This window comes from Balaenoptera acutorostrata, chromosome 8 (genome assembly GCF_949987535.1).
Source record: "Balaenoptera acutorostrata chromosome 8, mBalAcu1.1, whole genome shotgun sequence".
NCBI classification, from domain to species: domain Eukaryota; kingdom Metazoa; phylum Chordata; class Mammalia; order Artiodactyla; family Balaenopteridae; genus Balaenoptera; species Balaenoptera acutorostrata.
The window spans coordinates 22,294,690-22,315,482 of record NC_080071.1 but is presented as its reverse complement, the minus strand read 5'-3'; the positions used below and the strand labels follow the sequence as shown (position 1 = coordinate 22,315,482).

Here is a 20,793-nt window from a genome sequence, read left to right as displayed (position 1 = left end):
CCTCTGTTCTTAATGACTTGCCGTTAATATTCAGCTCCCTCAGCCATGTATTCCCTCAGTGAAGCTGCCTTCAGCCTTTCTGTCCCAGGCCCTCTCATCCCTCTCATCTCATCTCAGGGTTGAGCACTTGGTTGAACTCTTACTGCTTTTAGAAACCATACCATACCACACCATTTTACGTGATGCAGTTAAGGGTAGATAAGGCCAGGAGCCCACTGTTAAAAGTTTTTCCTTCCTAATGAATGTGCTTTCTGGTGAGGAAGTTTTGAACCCGTTGTCTTAAGCCCCTCACTCACTTTCTTGGCCTTCAAGTTTTCTGGTGAATAACTTATATTTAATGCCTTCAGTCCAGTATCTTCATGTTTTTTTTTGTTTTGTTTTTAAAGATTTTTTTTTTTGATGTGGACCAATTTTAAAGTCCTTATTGAATTTGTTACAATATTGCTTCTGTTTTACGTTTTGGTTTTTTGGCCGCGAGACATGTGGGATCTTAGCTCCCCGACCAGGGATCAAACCTGCACCCCCTGCATTGGAAGGTGAAGTCTTAACCACTGGACTGCCAGGGAAGTCCCTGTTTTTTTGTTTTTTAAAGATTTTTTTTAAAGAGGAGTTTTAGGTTTACAACAAAATTGCGAGGGAGATACAGATCTTTCACCAATCCCGGGTCCCACACACTCATTCGCTTCCTCCGTTATCTGCATCACTCACCGGAATGGTACATTTTAAAATTTCAGTGCATGGAATCTAAGGGAAAAAAAAAAAAAAAAGGCCATGAAGAACCTAGTGGCAAGACGGGAATAAAGACACGGACCTACTAGAGAATGGACTTGAGGATATGGGGAGGGGGTGGGGTGAGATGTGACAGGGTAAGAGAGTGTCATGGACATATATACACTACCAAATGTAAAATAGATAGCTAGTGGGAAGCAGCCGCATAGCACAGGGAGATCAGCTCGGTGCTTTGTGACCACCTAGAGGGGTGGGATGGGGAGGGTGGGAGGGAGGGAGATGCAAGAGGGAAGAGAAATGGGAACATATTGTATATGTATAACTGATTCACTTTGTTATAAAGCAGATGCTAACACACTATTGTAAGGCAATTATACTTCAATAAAGAAGTTTGAGGAAAAAAAAAAAATTTCAGTGCACGTCTGAATTTTTTTTTTTTTTAATCTGATGGACTTAGGTAAAGAGATTTCTATGTAGAGATTGCAACTTTACATTTAAGGATGAGATTTGATAACTATCTTAGTGAATATTAATTACGAAGCCTTGGGAATTTTTAGTTTTAGATTTTTTAAATAGCTAACATAACAACATGGACCTCTCTGCTTCGACAGACAGAATCCAGCAAAAAAATACTGAATAACCTATTGCTCGGTTTCATAGTTTGAGGCTACAAAGTTTGTTTCCAAACAAGGGACCGTGACAATATGAGACCCAGTTCATTAACTAATTAGCTATGTGATTTTAAGCTTTGATATCCTGGCATCCAATGGGATTGCCTGATATCTGCCCATTTGTCCTCCTTCCCACATGATGGGTGAGTAAGACCCTGCATGTGTGAAGGGGCACCATTGTTCTGGGCCGATGTCTGTGCTGTCCTTTCGCCTCCTGGCCTACCCGGAAGAACATCTGCTTCCTGGCCAGCTTCTCATCTCTCACTAACTCACCTCCCACTTCTCAGCTGTGTACTTTCCCAGCTCCCTGTGCCAGGAACTTTATCTTTCTCAGTTATTATTCCTAGCCCTTTTGGAGCCACTCAGATGTCTAAATGGAAACAAACCAACAAAAATGTTCTGACTGTGACGAAATTGGCCTATTCAGATGATCTGCCCCCCCACCCCCATTCCATAATTCCCCTAAATTATTACATTTCCTTTGTATCTTGAAAGCTTTGGGAGAAGAACCAGTATATGGCATTAGTATGGTAGACAGTGCCTTTGTGTAGTACTCAGTTCACGCCAGGCTTGATTATTATACTATTTCCTGGAGAAATGATGATGTCCATGACTTCTGTCTGCTCTCAGGAGCAACTGTAATGATTATTTTGCTTCTGGATAAAGGAAATAGTTGATGTGGTAAACCTCCCTGCTGTTTGGTGGTGGTGGTGGTGGTGGTGGTGGTGTGTGTGTGTGTGTGTGTGTGTGTGTGTGTGTAGGGGGTGGCAGGATGGGGACAGGGATTATGGATTATAACCTTAAACTATAAGGATGACAGCCTTAAAGAAGACTTGAGGGTAATTAAAAGGCAGATACTAGGTTTCCCTTCCCTTCAAAATATATTCTTAGGAAAGTTACTAAGTGAGGGGGTGAGGGAAGAACAGCTTCAGCTATAAGATTGGTCAGAGCACTATTCTTTAGTCTATTAGAAATAGGAAGGAAATAAGACAATAGAATTTATAGTGACAGGTCTTTGTTTTTTTATTGTTCTTTGCTGAATAGAAATCTACAACAATGTACATGATTACTAATATATTTTTAGTTCACACACGGTTAATCCCGTTTTTAAAAAAGACTTAGGGGCTTCCCTGGTGGCGCAGTGGTTGAGAATCTGCCTGCTAATGCGGGAGACACGGGTTCGAGCCCTGGTCTGGGAAGATCCCACATGCCACGGAGCAGCTGGGCCCGTGAGCCACAGCTGCTGAGCCTGCGCGTCTGGAGCCTGTGCCCCGCAACGGGAGGGGCCGCGATAGTGAAAGGCCCGCGCACCGCGATGAAGAGCGGTCCCCGCACCGCGATGAAGAGTGGCCCCCACTTGCCGCAACTAGAGAAAGCCCTCGCACGAACCGAAGATCCAGCACAGCCAAAAATAAATAAATAAATAAATAAAATTTAAAAAAAAAAAAAAAAAAAAAAAAAAAAAAAAAAAAAAGACTTAGATTTGCACTTATATAGAAGAGACTTCTTAATGTGCATTGGGGTGAGGGGTGATGTGATGGGGAGGGAAATAGATTTACCGTACGTGTAGTTGCTGCGTGTCTGTCTTTTAGTGCAGGAGGTGAGTGGGCTTTCCTGGCGGGATGGAGGCATCAGAGCTGTCCACACAGGAAGTCCTCCCTGATTGTGGTCCACACAGGAAGTCCTCCCTGAGTGCTGACAAGCCCTCTTCCTGCTGGTGCCCACACCCACTCCTGCAGGGAGTGCAGAGAGGCTCTGCTAACAGAGCCACCCATTTATTCACCACCAACTTAATTTTTCTATCACTTAAGGCATGTGAATTCAGCCTAGTTAAATGTTATTGTGAAAACTGAATTAGCTTGTTTTCCCTGCCCTTGGATAGATAACTTGATAGGTATCTTGTTTACCTGACCTGAAGCAGTGAGATGAGGCCAGAGAAGACTGAGCTATAGACTCTTAGGCTCTTGTGGCATGGGTCAGCACTTAGCTGTGGTCATTCAGCCACCCAGTTCCTTAAATAAATAGGTTGAATTTGTGAAAATTGTCCACAGGCTTCATCCAAGGGGTGGAAGGTGGGCAGTGTCTTTTCAAATTCTAGGGCAGCTTAGGGGTTTTGAGAGGCAAAATGTAAAAGGACAACCAGTGATGAAAATGGAGTTTGATAAAATATCGTCCACTTGTAAGCTTTTTTGTTCTTTCTTTTTTTTTTTTTTTAAGTTTGCTGTTCATGCTGTTGAGGCACTTGACTACAAAGTGTAATCGCTTTAAATTGATCAGGGTTCTGAAGTTGTAGATAAAGACTTGTCAGTGTTTGTATTTCAATCTGGGAGTGAGGGTTTCCTTCTTCACTGGTTAAGTGGAGCCTTCCTAAAATGGTGACTCTGATATTCGGCTGTAATGTGCTGTAGCTTTCCAAAATTGTTTGCAGAATTCTTTTAATGAAAAGATTTATAAGGTCGAATTTTAAAAACTGACCTTTTTAAGGGTTTTGTTAAAAAAAAAAGCACAAGTTGACTGTTGCTCATTAACTTAAAGGCACCTTTGACTTTTTTTTCTTAAAAAAACTTAGCCACCAATGGTATTAAGTGTCATATTTCAGAAAAACTTGAATTTCATAATTTAAGTGGCAGGAAGAATGACAACAGAAAAATGAAATAATATTAATAGTTCATTTAGGATATAGACAGTGTCTTGGGTGCCATTTAGAGCACAGATTAAGGGCTCTGGCTTTGTTGTCCGGCAGATCTGAGTTCAGATTGCAGCCCTGCCGCCTACTGAAAGTGTGACCATGGCACGTTACTTAACGTCTCCTGAGACTCAGTTTCCTGATCTGCAAAATGGGAGGACAATAATGCATCTGTCTTGTTTGGACTAAGTAAGACGATGCATGGCACTGTGACACGTGGTACAGTGTCTGGCACGTATGAAACATGCAGGATATGACAGTAATTATTATACCGCGCTCTTACAATTAGCATTAACCCGTTCTGAATATTTTGGAACAAACTCCTTTATTGTGTTTGCATTTTCTTCTTTGAACATGAGGAAGTCTTTATCAGGATTTAAATTTTTAATTTCAATGAGTTCTAAAAACTCAATCGTTGATCTAAAATTTTCTGTACCAGAAAATGGAAAATGGACAACCTGGACTAATTTAATGCTTCTTCTCTTTAGTCATCAACTATTTCTGAGAGTTGATAATAGGATACATTTGAATTTAACCTTGGTCACCAGGACTCACCAGAGACCAGTCATCCTCCTCAGGATGCATTCGGGAGCTCCCTTCTCCCAGCTGGGATCGGAATACTAGCAGATTTTTTTCCCCCAAAGAGTAGGTTAGAGAGAAAGTGGGGAGGCACAGACTGTATATGCTCCCCACCTACTTCCAGCATGGGAAAATATTGCTGTCATAAATATGGAGGCCAGTCAAAGATGCATTCCATCAGCTATGTAGATCACGGCTCTGCTTCTGCCAAATATAGATACATAAATAAAAGCCTGCTCCTTCGTGTCCCAGAGATCTCCAGATAACTCACACGTCCACGTGTTTCTTTTCATCGTGTAAGTCCATGCCCGACACTCCACTCTCCACCCCAGGGAAGAGCAGAGGTGACAGCTGAGGCAGACTTGGGATGCAGTCTTGCAGATGCCTGCTGGTTCACTTTCTTTGGGTGGTGTCATCCCACTGCAAGGTGGGCATGGACCCAAGCCACAGCTTCTGTCAGACCCCTGCAAGGCTTACCCAGGTGACCACGTGTCATCCCCCGACTGCAGCGCGGAACACACCAGGTCCTATGGTGAAAAGCTGTGTTTGAGGCAAGCACAGGTGCTCGGATGTTAATCAGAGGTGATTTAAGAAGAACTACAGTCTTGCCTAGATTTCTACAACCATCAGTTCTTTGTGCAAATCGAAGGCTAGGAACAGGGTGGCGATGTATGTATGTGTTACCTTCCCAGCCCCTCTGTCCTTCGCTGAAGTGAGAAATAGAGGGTGCCTGGCTGATTGCAGGTTGCAGCTAGCAGTTATACTGAGTGACTTTGGAGAAGGGACGCAGACTTCTGTGTGGCACAGCTGGGGGTCTGAGGTGCAGGAGAAGGGCTTAGTTTATACCTGGAAAGCAGTTTTTATCCCTTAGAGAAAAACAGGGATGAGAGGAAAGGATTTGAGTTCAACTGCTTATTAAGGGCATAAATCAAATAGATTTGATAGGATATGATCTCAGGCAGGTTTTGTTTTGGATTAAGCAGTGCTGATGTTCCTGGTTCAAGTTCAGCCTTCATTTATACACTGACTGTTGTTAACCCTTCTTGCAACTCTCCTTTCTGAAAAAGAATCCCTTGAGATAAAGTGGTGTTTGGACTCTGACTTTAATTTAGCAAGGGCGCTGGGCAGTGAGAAGAAGAATCTTCATAGTATAGGCCATGAAGAAATGGTTACATGTCTAGATTCATGAGGAGCCCAGTGCCTCAGGATAATACTGTGGAGTAAGAATGGCCATGGCAGAAACTGGGTGCAGAGCCGGATAATCTATCCTGGAAAGTTGAGATTGCTGACAAGGTCAGCAAGGTTATATTTACTGCAGGGGGTCTACTTTTTGAACTTTCTAAAGTGGAATTTAATTGTGTCCTAGAGATGCCTCATTTTCTTGTTTACGGTGGTAAAAATCAAGCTGTAAGATTTGAAAATTTTGTTGAATGTCTAGCGACTAATTTTACCTCTTCAAACTGTTACTCAGTGTCAGTGATGTCCTTGGTTGGTCTATTTATTATTTAGAAGATGTGAAGTAAAAAAAATTCCTGTCCTGGTGTGAAACTGCAGAGCATTTGCTGTGAGGACACTTTGGGCTGTGCTGACTTCCATGTCAAACTGAACCATTTAACTTCCTCAAAGGTCATGTGTGTGGCATAGGGACAGAGAACTGTGGTTTCTTTCGATTGGTTAACAATTATCTGATGTGCGTATATTTTCAGACATTCTTCCTAGGTGACTGCTGACTGAAACCACACCGAGCCTGGCTTGCAGGCTTTGTAAAAGTTACCTTGGTTGCTGCCAGGCCTGGGAAGGTTTCCAGCTTCTACACCATTCTCACAGGGGTTAAATTTCACAAGGTTAGCCAGAGCGAAAGGCAGCCGACCTGTGAATCTTATCCAGATGTCTCAAGGAAGCCATGGGCCTGTCTTAGAACTAGGTGAAGGCTTTCTTATTTGAGCCTCTTGACTGAACCCTAACTTCCTTACACTTGAAGAGTAATCTTTTTTTTTTAATCCCTAAGAATCATCTCAATAAAATTGTCAGCAACTTTCAATCAAGTGTCCTTCAGAATTGGAAAACCTTTTCAAAAGTCCAGTGATTTCTAAATGACTGTAGATTAAAATGATATCATCAATAACTTTATGCAAGTTCGTTTTGAGTATCAGATGTGTTCCTTAAAGTATGTGAATAAAATCTTACAAAAACTTAGTCCTGTTTCAGGTGCAGGTAGAGAATATTCTGCTGAGTAAAATCCTGTTATTCATGTTGAAGGAGAGGGTATTTTTGTAGAATGAACAGATCTTTTTTAAGGTGTAAATTAAAATCTGCGGTAAAGTAGCTGAAGATAAATCTGTGTGCGTATCTTGGTAACTTCGTCTTGGTTGGGAGGTCATACAGCCTCTGAATGGTGCCGAATCGGTTCTGTCTGGCGTTCTAACGCTGCCGTCTTTGTTTTCCAGCAGTCTCTGGTCCCAGCCCACCCCATGGCCCCTCCCAGCCCCAGCACCACCAGCAGTAATAACAACAGTAGTAGCAGTAGCAACTCAGGATGGGATCAGCTAAGCAAAACGAACCTCTATATCCGGGGGCTGCCTCCCAACACCACAGACCAGGACCTGGTGAAGCTGTGTCAGCCGTAAGTAGAAGTTGTTCTTGTGTTTAGCTCCTAAATATCTCCTTGATCATATTACAGAGTGAGATAAATTGTGTTCTAAGAGAGGTTTAGTACAAGACAAATCTGTGAACGCTCATTCTGGTCACAGTTGACAGGGTTTCTAAGTTCTGAGTCCTTGGATGCTTTTTCATTCAGCATTACGATCAACAGAATGCCTATATAATAAAATAAATTGGAGCATTTGCTCAGTAGAATTTGCCTTTATTGGCTCATGAGAAGCAGGCTATGAATTGTTTAAAAACATGGCTGGTTCCTTTTTGAGGAGTGCTCATATTTTGTGGAAGCACCTCTCGGGGCCAGTCTGTCTCATCATAAGAGAAACTTTAGTTGTCACCGTTTGTCAGAAAGGTAGTTACCGTCTAACTTAATCCTAAATGCGTATAAACTCTAATGCCAGGGGGGCAAAGGTAGTCTGTCTTCACTCACACCTGTAGTTTTGTGGTCCGGGTTGTTCACGCTCAGCTCTGGGCATTCTTTTTTTATTTTTTAATTAATTAATTAATTAATTAATTTTGGCTGTGTTGGGTCTTTGTTGCTGCGTGCAGGCTTTCTCTAGTTGCAGCGAGCGGGGGCTACTCTTCGTTGCGGTGCGCGGGCTTCTCATTGCAGTGGCTTCTGTTGTTGTGCAGCACGGGCTCTAGGCGCGCAGGCTTCAGTAGTTGTGGCACGCGGGCTCAGTGGTTGTGGCACGCGGGCTCTAGAGCGCAGGCTCAGTAGTTATGGCGCACGGGCTTAGTTGCTCCGTGGCATGCGGGATCTTCCCGGACCAGGGCTCGAACCTGTGTCCCCTGCATTGGCAGGTGGATTCTCAGCCACTGCACCACCAGGGAAGTCCTCAGCTCTGGGCATTCTTATTCCCAAAGTTCCTATTCCTCTTCTCACTGCCACCCTTGCTGTGTCCTGAGATGAAATGTGCATACATGTATAACTTTGTTCCAAAGGAAATTTGCATTATATGCCTGTTGATAAATAGAATATAAGTATGCTACTTTGCTACAATCACATTAACTAAGGAAGAAAGCACTAGTTTAAACCAAGGAGCCATAAGCACTGTACATTGCAAAGATCACAGTGTAAAGACTAAAAGCCTCCAATCACTTTAGCTATAAAAGCCTACACGTACAACGGCCTCTTTTATTTATCCAAAGACAATCATGGTCCCTCACAAACAGAACTTTATATAACTGTGGAAAAGGACGTCCACAAAAGAATGTTTCCTGTTCCCTGTAAAGTATTTCCGTTTCTAAACATATGATTAATAGCATCTTATTTTTGTTGTACTGGGTAAAATATAAATTTATTACTTCTTGCTTTAAGAAAAAAAATTTTTTCAAAACTTACTTGGGCAGCGTTTCCAAACTGGAACTAAAAGTAACATCTGGCCTTCCATCAGGAGCAATGGTGGTTTTGCTCTGTTGTGTTTTTAGAGAGGAGGGTGGGACACCGGGAGGTGGTTCGTCAGCATCTGGAGAGCCTTCCGAAGGCCATCACCCTCAGGACCCTCCCTCTGCCTTTCCCGTGTTACCCTTCTGATCAGCCCCTTTGGACTTTGACTGCAGCCTTTGCTCCCAGGGCAGTGAAATAATGTCCTGTGCTAGGGATGACTTTGAAAGCAAGTCCAGCTCTTGGGGTTTGTCATGCCTGACCAGAGTCAGATGGAACTTTGCCAGGCACGCCCTGCCCTGTTGCAGCTGTTCAAGACCACAAATAGGCCTTTTTGCTATCTTGTCTGCTGTTGACCTTTACAGGCATCTTCCTCTGCTTTTGCAACATAATTACAGGTAGATAGAGCACCTAAAGTCTAAGGAGCTAAAAATATAACTTTGTAGGACACAAAAGAATGAAACTAACCCTCACATTCTTGAGGTATAAGAGAAGGGGAAAGGATTTCAGAAGACAAATTGTTCCTCAGCTAGTTTTGAATCCTGTAAGGTGAGTTGTAACATTAAGGGGATAGAGTTAAACAACCATAAAATAATAGAATAATACCATGTTTTATATGCAGTAAATATGTATTTGAAAAATTAAACCAGCAGTTTTTTTACTGAGTCAAATCATATTCCAAATGTAGCAGAAGAGCATTTGATCATCTTATCTGAAAAATTCATTCCTTTGTGGTTGTTGGTCTCTTTGACACATGTGGATTTTCTCAGCATGTGTAGATATCAGTCTCTTGGCTGTTATCAATAGCAGCAATAATGGTTTGCCACTCACTCTCTCCTATCATTTGCAAAACCCCAGGTTTGATATTTAGCTCTGATGATAGTTTTCTTTATGTATTATACAGAGGCGAGACATACAGTAATAGAGAACTCTATGTCAATATCTGCTGAAAACTTCGTTCCATTTAACACGGAGCATCTAATAAGTACCAGATTTGTCTTGTTGACAATTTTGTGTCTTAAAATGTGGAGAGAGCAAAAAGGAGCATTCCTGTTCTGGACTTAATTGTTTCCAGTAAAGAATAGCTAGTTGGCCACATGGAAGTGACAAGACCTTATGGAAAAGTGACTCATCCTAGAGCTTAAAAAACTGAGTGGACATAATTAGAGATTTTTTAGAAAAGTTTCAGAAGCTTCTCAGAAAAGATAGGTGTAAATTCATAGCTCTAAAAAAAAAAATATTGTAGAAATAAAAATTTAGCACTGTAATTTACAAATTAACATGAATTGTAGGAGGGGCAACAATTGAAACAAATAATTTGGGTCTCTGGGGGACTTGGATATTTTAGAGGGTTATGTAACAGAAAAATGGAAAAAGATACCTAAGAATGTTTGCAACAGGGACTTGATAACATACAAACAATGCATGAAACCTGAAGGCAAGAATGACATGAGGATTGTGAAAACTGGAGAGGGAGACAAAGTATTTTTAAAAAGCTATGTTTGGAGTAGAACATACAGATGCTATAATGTTAGAAGAAATGACAGTGAAAAAGCAGATGTCAATGCAAGAGATGGCAGTGAAAAAGCAGCCTCAGCCCAAGTCAAAGAGGGACTCGGGACACTGGAAAGTGTAGGTCAACATGGCTGAGAGAAAGGGGGCTCACACTGGAGGGTAGTCAGTTTCGGTGACTTAAAGGACACTGGTCTGAAGGACTGAGCAGGGATGTGACAGTGGTGATGGTGGTCAGGTGATAGGGAGTGAAAGGAGATCAATTTTCTAAGAGGATTTGATGAAAGAAGCTGACCAGCTCTAGTGAACTTCTACACTGAGATGTGTGTATATATAGGAAGTCTTGTTGGGACCTCATGACCACTCTGGCTGCTGCAGCTCTGCACCCTATTTCTGAAGTGTTATCTGCTCAAAAAGAAGACATCAGTCCAGTTAACCAGCACATTTAGGAAATGGAATGAGCTGGGTGACAGAAAGGACTCATCTTTTACCCCCTGACCTTTAGATAATCTTCATTCTCCGCCTTCTGTAAAAGCAAGCCAAACAAAAAACTTTGCCTGACTGTGTTGCCCTTCCAACTTCTCTGGCAGATTTTCTAGGCAGATGAGCCGAGGGCTGCTGGTGCTGCCATTTTCTCACTACCTTAACCCTTTGCATTTTCCTTTCAAGTTTCAGCTGAAGCTGCATGTGGCGTCTTCCATCTCCCTTATTTCCTCTGGCTTGTTTTCATGTTGTCCACATCTCCTCAACTCCTTGCTCTTTGATTTAAGTTTTCTTGGCTTGTTCCTCTGCAGCCCCATCCTCTCAGACGGTTATTCTCCGCTCTTTCCAATTTTCTGCAGATTTTTCTACTTGAATATCTTACTAGCACCTCAGATTCAACACTGTCTCCTTCCTCTCCAAACTGTCACTTTTCCACATTTACTCTCCCCAGGTTGAAGCTTTGGAGCACTGTTGGCTACTTCCCATTATCCTCTTAGTCACCAAGCCCTGCGGCTTCTTCTTTGGCCTGTCTTCGTTCTCAGAGCCGGAAGAATTGGGTGGTTCCTCCCTCCCTCCCTCCCTGAGGGGTGACAAGCGAGAACCATTTGTTCCTGCTGCCGCCTCCCCTCAGGGGCCTCTCCGTTGCCCGTTCTTGATTTTCCAAGGTCGAGTCTAAGCTCCCCCTGCCTCCTTCATGCGTGGCCCACACTAACCTCTCCTTACTTATTTCTATGCTTCCCCACTTCCCAATCAGCATCTTACTTCCATACAGTTCTGTTCTCCAAGGGCCTGTTATGTAGCAACATGGCTGTGACTGTGTGTAATGCTGACAGCATATCATCTTCACAGATTTCTTACCTACAGTATAAACTCACGGTGGTCAGGGTGGCAAGATTTTGGTGCCCCAGAATTACCTACCACAGTGCTAGGCAAGTACCTTATTCTCAGTCAGTAGCCTGTAAAAGGGGTCAAATAATGCTTATATCATGAGGTTGTGATTAGGATTAAATCAAAGTAATATAAGGAAAGGAGCTGGTCCACAGTCTCGGTCATTGAACAAATATTAGTCTCTCCATGCCTGAGCCTTTGCTCCTCAAAATCCTAACTACTAGAATAAATTTAAATTATATGTAATCCTACATTTTAAATTAAGGAGGAAATACCAGATTCTGATCCTGAAAGCTGGGAAAGCCAGAGAATAGGTTATATTAACATGAACCACCAACCTTCTCTCCCTGAGGCGTTTTTTGGGGGGGACAAGGGGCGAGGGCGGGGTGGAAGCACTTCACTCCCAAAAGACTAGTTTTATCCTCATGCCACTCACCCCTGATTTATTCCTTGTCATAATACTGTAAAATCTTTTGTTGTGTCCCAACTATTTTTTCTGAAAATTTAAAAACAATATTTGGTCCAATAAAAACAAACAAACAAAAACAGTATTTGGGCGCAAGGTTTGGTCCATAGTTCTTCCTGGTTTGCAGTAGGAGCAAATATGTGGGTCTCTGTTGGCCAAGGATGGACATTTCTGTGATATTGACATCACATGAAAAGGTCTGCATAACTCAGTGTATCAACAGCTTATTTTAAAGGAAAAACAGTCTATTGATATTAAAACAAGATGAGGTATTCCTACTCCTCCCACCTTCTACAACCTTTTTCTCATTCCCAAACCAATCCTTGGTCAACCAGTTGTTTTGGGGTTTTTTTTCCCCTTTCATTCAATAGATATCTAATTCATTTCAAAGTATAGTAAAACATTATTTTTATATAAATGTGAAATTAAATCTATCTTATAATATTATAGCCTATTACTAATTAAAAGGAAATATTTTTGATATAGGATGTTTCCCTGGTTGTAATATCCAGTATATTTTCATTTCCTAGCGCTTTGTTTTCTGTTTTCTGCAAGTTTTCCTTATTCTTTTGAATATAATGCAACTCTTAAAAAGGCAAAGCAGAAAAGCAGCACAGATCAACAGAGGCAGACATAAACAGCCAACCCTAATTTAAGACAGAATAAAGTAAATGTTATAATCAGTGCAGTGTTCTGGGAGGGGTCAGAGAAAGTCTTCGTTAACCTCGATACCAGGGGATTGGGGTAGCTTTCAGGGAGGAGACGATTCTCAACCTTAAAGGACAAGGTAGATTTCATGCGGGGTGGAAATGATAGTGTCCTCCAGGCCTCTGAAAGGGCCCAAGAGATGTGAGCGTGCTTGGATGTTTAAGAAAGCACAAAGAACACTTCTTGGTGCGTAGCTGCCATTCAGCAGTTGTTCGTTAGCCAGGGCTCCTGGTGCCCGGAGTGGAGAGTGTGGATGCAGAGCAAAGAGAGGCCGAGATGCAGTTTGGGAGCATATCGTTAGCACTTTGAATAATAAGCTGAAAAGTTTGGAGTCTATTCTTTAGTTACAGAGGAGAAGTTGGCCCTTGGAGTGGAAGAGAAGCATAATTCAGTGTTCTCTTTCTTTCTCAGAATGGTAATTACGACAGAAGTCGGAAGGTTGGCTTGGAGAAGGGGGCTGTCATGGGCTGAGCCAACGCGACCCTGAACCAGGGTGGTGATAGGAGATGGAGGGGAGAGGCACTGGGACGGCAGGGCGCCTTAGAGATAGGAACGCGGGGACTGAAGCATGATTTAAAATGACTGTAAGGCTTTAGCTTTGACTAAAGTGAAAATGTGAGTTGCACTAACTGAGAGAGAGTGCACAGGAAGGGCACAGACTCTCACTGATTCTCTCTCAAACCCTAAACTCCAGCCTCTCCCTGTGTTTCCCAGATGTGGCCGTGCTTTTATTCATTCGTACAACCCACAAACAGGGCCCACTGAACTAAATACTTTTCTGAAACCACTAGTTTTTTTGTTGAACACTGACTTTAAAATAATAATTTAAGTTCTGGCTATAGTAAAAAGTCAGGGCAACTGTTAGGAAAATGGACAACTTGAAATGATAAGGAATAATTCTTTATACATTTCCGTTTATCTCTGTAACTCTAAAATTTCTTAAGCAGTTTATCTGCTGAAAGTTCTTTTTTCTCTACCCTGGAATAAAATGATCATCCCTTTTATTTCAAAATCGTTAGGCTACTTTTAGGGTAAATTTGAAAGTGAAGGCATTCTAGTAAGATAAATACAGTTTTTTTATGCTTAATTAATCAACCTTTAACCCTAATAGGAAGTTAAACCTTAAGTGTTTACCCTGAAAGTAACAAGGGCCTGACAGACCCACTATTAGGAAATCCCAGGTATATATGAAATCCTTTGGAATTTATATAAAGTGCATGAAATGAGAGTACCTTAAATTGAAAACAAAACAATGATCCTGTGATGAAGTAGGAAAAATCACTCCACCCAAAAGTGATCTGATTCTCACTTTCAAATTGAAGAGAGACTTTAAAGCCAGGTAACCTAAGGCCATTCAGGTATCTCCAAATCACTCAGTCCAAGAAGCCTGAACATACCCTAAGTTATTAATACATTTACTTTAGGAAAGAAACACACACACAGCCCACATGGATGTATGCTGGAGTATTCAGACAGCTGTACAGACATGAAAGACATGGACCAAAAGATTTTATTGCCTACATTCAGTATTATTCTGAAGTCAGACTTGTGAATCTTACAGACCCATAGCTCTTGATATAGGGTTAAATTAGAAGCTGACATATCTCTTTGAGGCATACTTTACCCTTCAAGTGACGTTTCTAGGCAAGTTGAAGTAGTGTCTTAGTGGTAGCGGCGGTGGTGGTCATAGTGTATTTAAGTCACACACATCAACAATGAAAGACCCACAGATGGTTTTTTCTTTGGTATCCACCGCTTCTAGGATAATTGAAATTTGGACATACTGAGTTGTATTGTATTCCAAAGCAATTTGAGTTTTTAGGTTTTTTTAAAATTGCATTTTACAAGGGTACTGAAAACTGTATCTAGCATAATTTTATTTCTCAGATTCCTTTGAAAGACAGTCAGAAAAAGAAAAGTTAACAGAAACATAGAGTGATAAAAAAATAGTTCTCTCATTAAATGTGTGCCTTAACAAAAATGTTTTATTGACTGGAGTACTTAAAAAAAGCTCTCCCCAAAAGTGAAATTGAGTTAAGATGATGTTTGCCACAGTTAATCATAGCAAATGCATGCCATTTTTCTTTCTGTTGCTATTATATAGCTCCTTGCGTATATATAGATTTTATTTATATGGTAAATAATAGGATTTCTTTTAAGTTCCAAATGTTTTTGTTCTGTAAAGCAGCTAATTTTTATCCTCTCAATAATTCTTTCTTCATCGATCTAGAAGATTCTCAGAACATAAAATACTGTTAGCAATAGTTTCTGGGACTTGGCTTCTTTTATTATTACTAGCATAAGAGGGTGACACATAATAATTCAAAGAGGGCTTAGACCAAGAAAATTGGGAATTTTCTGAAAAGTGTGATCTAAGATGTGAAGTTTTCAGACTTTATCTCACTCTTTTAAAAAGGTGTGCCAATCTATTGCATCAAAATATTGAGTCATTAATTGTAATTTAACTCTTTCTTCATGGACAATATTCCAGTCAGAGTCTATATATATATAGTCAAAGAGTAACACAGGATGCATTAGACCCGGAGCAAGATATATATCATCTTTGTGATTTTTTTTTTCTCTAAAAATGGAAGTCAAAGCAGATTTCAGAGTTTAGGAGCAACAGTGTGTATTTAGCAGTGTGTATCTCCCTAGTCATCTCTTGGATAAGACATATAAAATCGTTTGTTTTCTTGTTCATGTTAATTGCTTCCTTTTCCTTCTTGGTATGAAAGAATTCTGGCACTTTAAGAAATACTTTGTGTGCAATAGATCTTTGACGTACCAAGATACAGTCTGAAGACTTGGAAATCCCAGAATTTCACAAAAATAATTTTCAGCATCAAAAAAATTCTCCACAAATACCTGCTTTCCAGTAGAGAACCGTCTCTTTCTTAGACCTCTGTTTGCTCTTTCTTTATTTTTATCATTAGAACTATCAGTTGGCTTTTTTTAGGGGGTGGGCAATTTTCAAAAATTAACACAATATTTAATCCCTTCTTGAGAGTTACTGCTACACAATTAGAGCAAAACCTTCTTGAAATATGGACCCTGGGTGATGGGCTATGCTTCTTCACTGGCTGCATGACTCACTTCCCTCTGTCTGAGTGCCTACGGTTCAAATACATACCGCAGCAAAATTTTAAATTACTACAGGTCGGAGACTTTCAGTGTCATCACAAGTAGTTGAAACCTCAAACATTAGTTATTGCCAAGTACCTACTGCATGCATGCATTTGATATTTTGGCAGAAAACCTCAATTATGTCTATTTTCTAATTTATTCTCTGTGTAACATCTGCTGGTAAGCATGGATATTTAGAGATTTAGCCAACCCTCCTTACTGTCAGTTGACCTTTTTCTTAAGGGTTTTGTTTTGTTATTCCTAGACATGATTAAAAGCCTTCCTCCCTGTATTGCCCAAATACTGCACACACTGTTGGCAAACCAATTTCGATGTTAGCCTTAGCAGAAGTTAATTGGGAAGCCAACACTGAAGATAATGGCCAGAATCACAAGAATTTTTTCAAGAGCATCCTCTCCTTCCCTGTGAGAGCAGATGAATTTTACTTTATGTTCATCCCCTGTTCCTCTGTATGAACCTTAGGTTTCTGTGGCAGCAGCTTGGGGGTGTTTAACCATTAAATGAAGTTGAAGGTATCATCAGGAATAAAAGCCTTAAGTCTATATTTGGCAATTGTGCTTGGTTTGACTTAGAATTTCCTTAATGGGTTAGCATGAATATTAGAAATGTACAACCTCTCCCTTCATCTTTCCCCATCTTCATTTTATAATAAATGTATGTAAAACATTTCTGTATAATGTGTAAACACCTGAATAATGCCAGCAGCTAACCTTTGACAGATATTTCCTGTGTCCCGGGGACTGTGCCAGATGTTTTATTATTTAATCCTAAGAACAACTTTATGAGCAGTACTGTTATCCCCATTTTATTTTTTTAACTTCTTTTTAAAAATTAATTGATTAAAGTTAATTTTAATTAATTTTTTTAAATTAATAAATTAAAAAAATTTTTAATTTAAATTATTTAAAATTTTAGAAAATATATATTCTTTTTTCAGATTCTTTTCCATTATAGGTTATTACAAGATATTGACTATAATTCCCTGTGCTATGCAGTAGGACCTTGTTGTTTATCTATTTTATATATGGCAGTGTGTATCTGTTAATTCCAAATTCCCAATTTATCCCTCCCCCTCACATTCCCCTTTGGTAACCATAAGCTTGCTTTCTATGTCTGTGAATCTATTTCTGTTTTGTAAATAAGTTCATTTGTATCATTTGTTTAGATTCCACCTGTGTTATCATATGATGTTTGTCTTCTCTGTCTGACTGTTATCCTTATTTTAAAGATGGAGTTGAGAGAAGTTTTCTTCTCTTATTGCTCAGGATAATTCAGCTGATAATGGTAGAGCTTGGACTTGAGCTTGGACAGTCTGACTCTAGAGCCCGTACTCCGAACCACTGTGCTTTCTACTTCCCCAAACATACTCTGAATGCCAGTTCATTATCTTCATCCTCCCTTCATCAGTGCCCACGTTCCTCTGTTTACCACAAGCTATAAAAAGACTCATTTCTCCAGGATCCTAAAAGAGATATTCAGCCATGATAGATTTAACAAGATTTTGTTAGAAAAATCAGCTTTCTTTAAGTCCGCTTGAGTAGCCAACAGAATCAAAAGCTCAAGGTAAAGGCGGGAGGATAGAGGAGGAGCTCATCTTTCCTGACATCTAACAAAGTAATCCCTTCTAATGTAGCTGGTTATACACAGCTCAGCTCCTGGTTAGCTGTCTAGTGTGCCGCTTCCCGACATTACACAGTACAGAGAAGGTATGTCATTTGCTTGATGCCTGAGGGGCTTAGTGCATTACAAAAAGAAACATTCTTTTAGGGATCCCCATCTAACAAATCCAAACAACAATGCTTTACAAAATGGCATAACATAGCATTATAATTTTACTAGAAGTATAAATCTGATTAGAACATAAGGCCAAACCTCTTCTGAGGAGAAATTAAAGTAGAAGTAAGTGAGTGGTGAATTCCATTATTTATTAAGCATCATGCCTTTGATTTTGCTAGATACTGCACTGGGTAAGGCACATTTCCTACCCTCAGGGAGGTTCTTGTCTTATATGGAAAATAAACTTCACACATCATGTAGACCAGAATGTGGTGTATCATGTGAGAGACAGAAAGTGCTGTGGAGATTACAAGATAGGGCGTGATTGCATATGATTGGGCGGGCATCAAGAAAAGCTTGGCATTTGAATGAGTCTTCATGGCTGGGTGAGCAGCTCAAGACCAGGTTTAAAGCCAGTACTAGCCTGGCTGCCTGCCTTGTCTGGTCTTCACTAGGACCATATCATGGGGTTCTTTAATCCCAGAAGAAGGCTTGTACTTCACTGGGAAGAGGGTAGGTCCAAAGAGGAAGATGATTCGATGAGTGTAAGATTTTGAGTGTAGGAAACTGGGAGTTTGGTACCCTTAACAGATATAAGGGTCAGGAGGAAGAGCTTGTTTTTTATTCTTGCCTGCAAATTCTCATCTACTCTCTGCAAATTCAAATTGAGTACCTGTTTGCTTTATGAATTTGTGTGCTTTTGATATGGCTATTAAGTGGAAAGAAACAACACGTCAATTCCAGACTGATGAATCTTCAGTGCAGAAGAGAGACTAGTAATTAAACCTGATTATTTGTCAGCTGGAATACTGTATATTGGAAACTTTCCGCCGATATAGCCCTTATGGTCAACCATTCGATCTATATATTCCTCCAACATGTCATTATTTTCATAATTTTTTATAGTTCAGTTTTAGGGGCTTACACTTTTTTAAAAGTTGCTTTTTGTTTAATCACATGCTCTGCTCTGCAACTCCCTTGATAGGACCATTTGGCTTCAGACTGGAGACTTTTGAGAAGAGATTTTGTAAGAGAGCCATGGGACTGAGTGGGAGGAGAGGAGGACACATTTCCCTAAATGGGGTATCTAGAATTAGAGGGGAAGTGCACTCATAACACAAACAAACCTGACCAAGTTCATGGCTGTGCCAGGGGACATGGACTCCTGCTCCTCCTGGCCGTCTGTGCCCTCACTGACCTGGCCATACCAGGCTTAAACTTGTCTAAATTGGTTAAACTTGCTTATGGGACCAGGATCACTTGTCTTCCTCGTTTTCTCTTTATGCCATAACATCTTTCTGACTCTATTACTCAGACGTCTGTGAGGGAATCTGTATGAAAAACGAACATTTTCTGGATTACAGTAAGTCCCCTACATACAAACCTTCAAGTTGCAAACTTTCAAAGATGCGAATGTGCCCCAGTACGCCAGCTGTTGTACTGTACTTTTCAAGGTACTGTACTGTAAGATTAAACATGTTTTATTTTTTGTGTTTGTTTTTTATGTATTATTTGTGTGAAAGGTGTTATAAACCTATTACAGTACAGTACTATATAGCTGATTGTGTTAGTTGGGTACCTAGGCTAACTTTGTTGGACTTACAAACGTGCTCTCAGAACGGAACTCATTCGTATGTAGGGGACTTACTGTATCAGCATGTACGTGCAGAGTTCCATCTTTCCAAAGGCCACTCTGGTAGCATAAGGATTGTTTCTTTAAAGATGAAACAAAGAGGCAGTTATTTGCGATCCTAGGAACAAAGAGACCTCTGGCCCATTTGGATGGGAGCACTGATACTTTCCAAGGGTTTTTCCAAAATGTTTCATCTTCACCCCCAAATCTAAGCCAAAAATTATGAAAATATTACTGTTACTGCCCGTTTATAGGCTTAGGTTTTACTCCATTACTTAATCTACTTAAGTAACCCTGTGTAGTCTGTCTACTTAACTAGCTAGATAACATTTTGTTTCCTAACTTTTTCCTACTATCTCTTTATTATCTTTTTTGTTGTTGTTTGATACCATGCAATTTTACTGTTAAAAGCCAAACCCATTTAATTTTGACTGAGATCTTTGAGGCCAAAGAATTTGAACATTTATTAACTAAAAAGTCTGTGGCACTTTTTTCATCTCCAGGCTGAATCACAGAACTTTACATCTCTTCTAGTTCAAGTGGCTGTGAACGAGGAGTGCTCACCAGAATGAAAATTTGCATGTCCAGGCCCTTCAGTAGATTCTGAGTCAGAAGATTCAGATATACATACATATGGAGAGAGTCAGTGTAGCCTGCAGTTGTACTAAAGAGCGCAGGCTCTGGATCCTTCCACCCGGCTCTGCCACTTAATTGGGCAAATTTCTCAGCCTTTCTGTGCCGCAGTTTCCTCACGTCTTATAGCACCTACAACACAGAGTTCTTGTGGGGACTAAACGGGTTAATACATGTGGAGTGCTCAGAACATTTCCTGGCACGTATGAATGTTACTGCTGTCATTATGTATTTTTTAAAGCTCTCAGGAGGTTCTGATGTTCAATCCCTGTTACGAGCTACTGATTTAGTCCCTTCATGTTATAATTGAGAAAGCTGCGGTTCAGAGAAGGTTAAGTGACCTTCTTGGAGTCAAAATTAGGAAGTGGCAGGCCTGGGAAAACATCCCATCGTCTCCCCCACCACCCATATCTTGATTTCTCTCTTTACTTTTCAGGAGTGAATGAAACTCTACCCTCATCTCTGCCCTTAATCATGAGTATGAAATAGCTGCACTTCAGTTTCTTGCCAAAGAACTCAGCTTTGTCCTCTCCACTGCAGCTCTTGTCAAAAGCTGTTGGAAGAAATCAGATTTATGAAAAATTGCCAGAAGGATTTGTAGTTCCTTTGTTCATCGCAGAGCTTCCCAACCTTGTCATGGCACACGTAGAAGAGGAGAGTGTTTGTATTCGATTATGTTGCTATCAGATCAGATTAGACTGGCATATCATCAGCTGGCAAGGCTGCTCAGTGCTGGAAATGATGGGCCCCACCCAATCTCCAAGGGTTGACGGGATCAGTATCCCCCTATCTTTAATAGGACTACCCTAGCCAGAGGGGGTTTCGAAATTTTTTAGTAGA

At 40.6% G+C, this 20,793-nt stretch overlaps 1 protein-coding gene across 8 annotated transcripts in view; it reads left to right on the top strand.

Annotated features, from left to right (window-relative positions):
• Positions 1-20,793, top strand: part of RBMS1 (RNA binding motif single stranded interacting protein 1) — a 212,207-nt gene that overhangs the window by 112,220 nt on the left and 79,194 nt on the right. For 6 of the 8 annotated variants that reach the window (XM_057550800.1, XM_057550795.1, XM_057550797.1 and 3 more), the window contains exon 2: positions 7,113-7,288. In XM_057550800.1, coding sequence (XP_057406783.1) covers positions 7,113-7,288 — 176 coding nt within the window. The remainder of the gene's footprint in view (positions 1-7,112; positions 7,289-20,793) is intronic. The other 2 variants (XM_057550796.1, XM_057550798.1) reach the window with 1 other exon arrangement.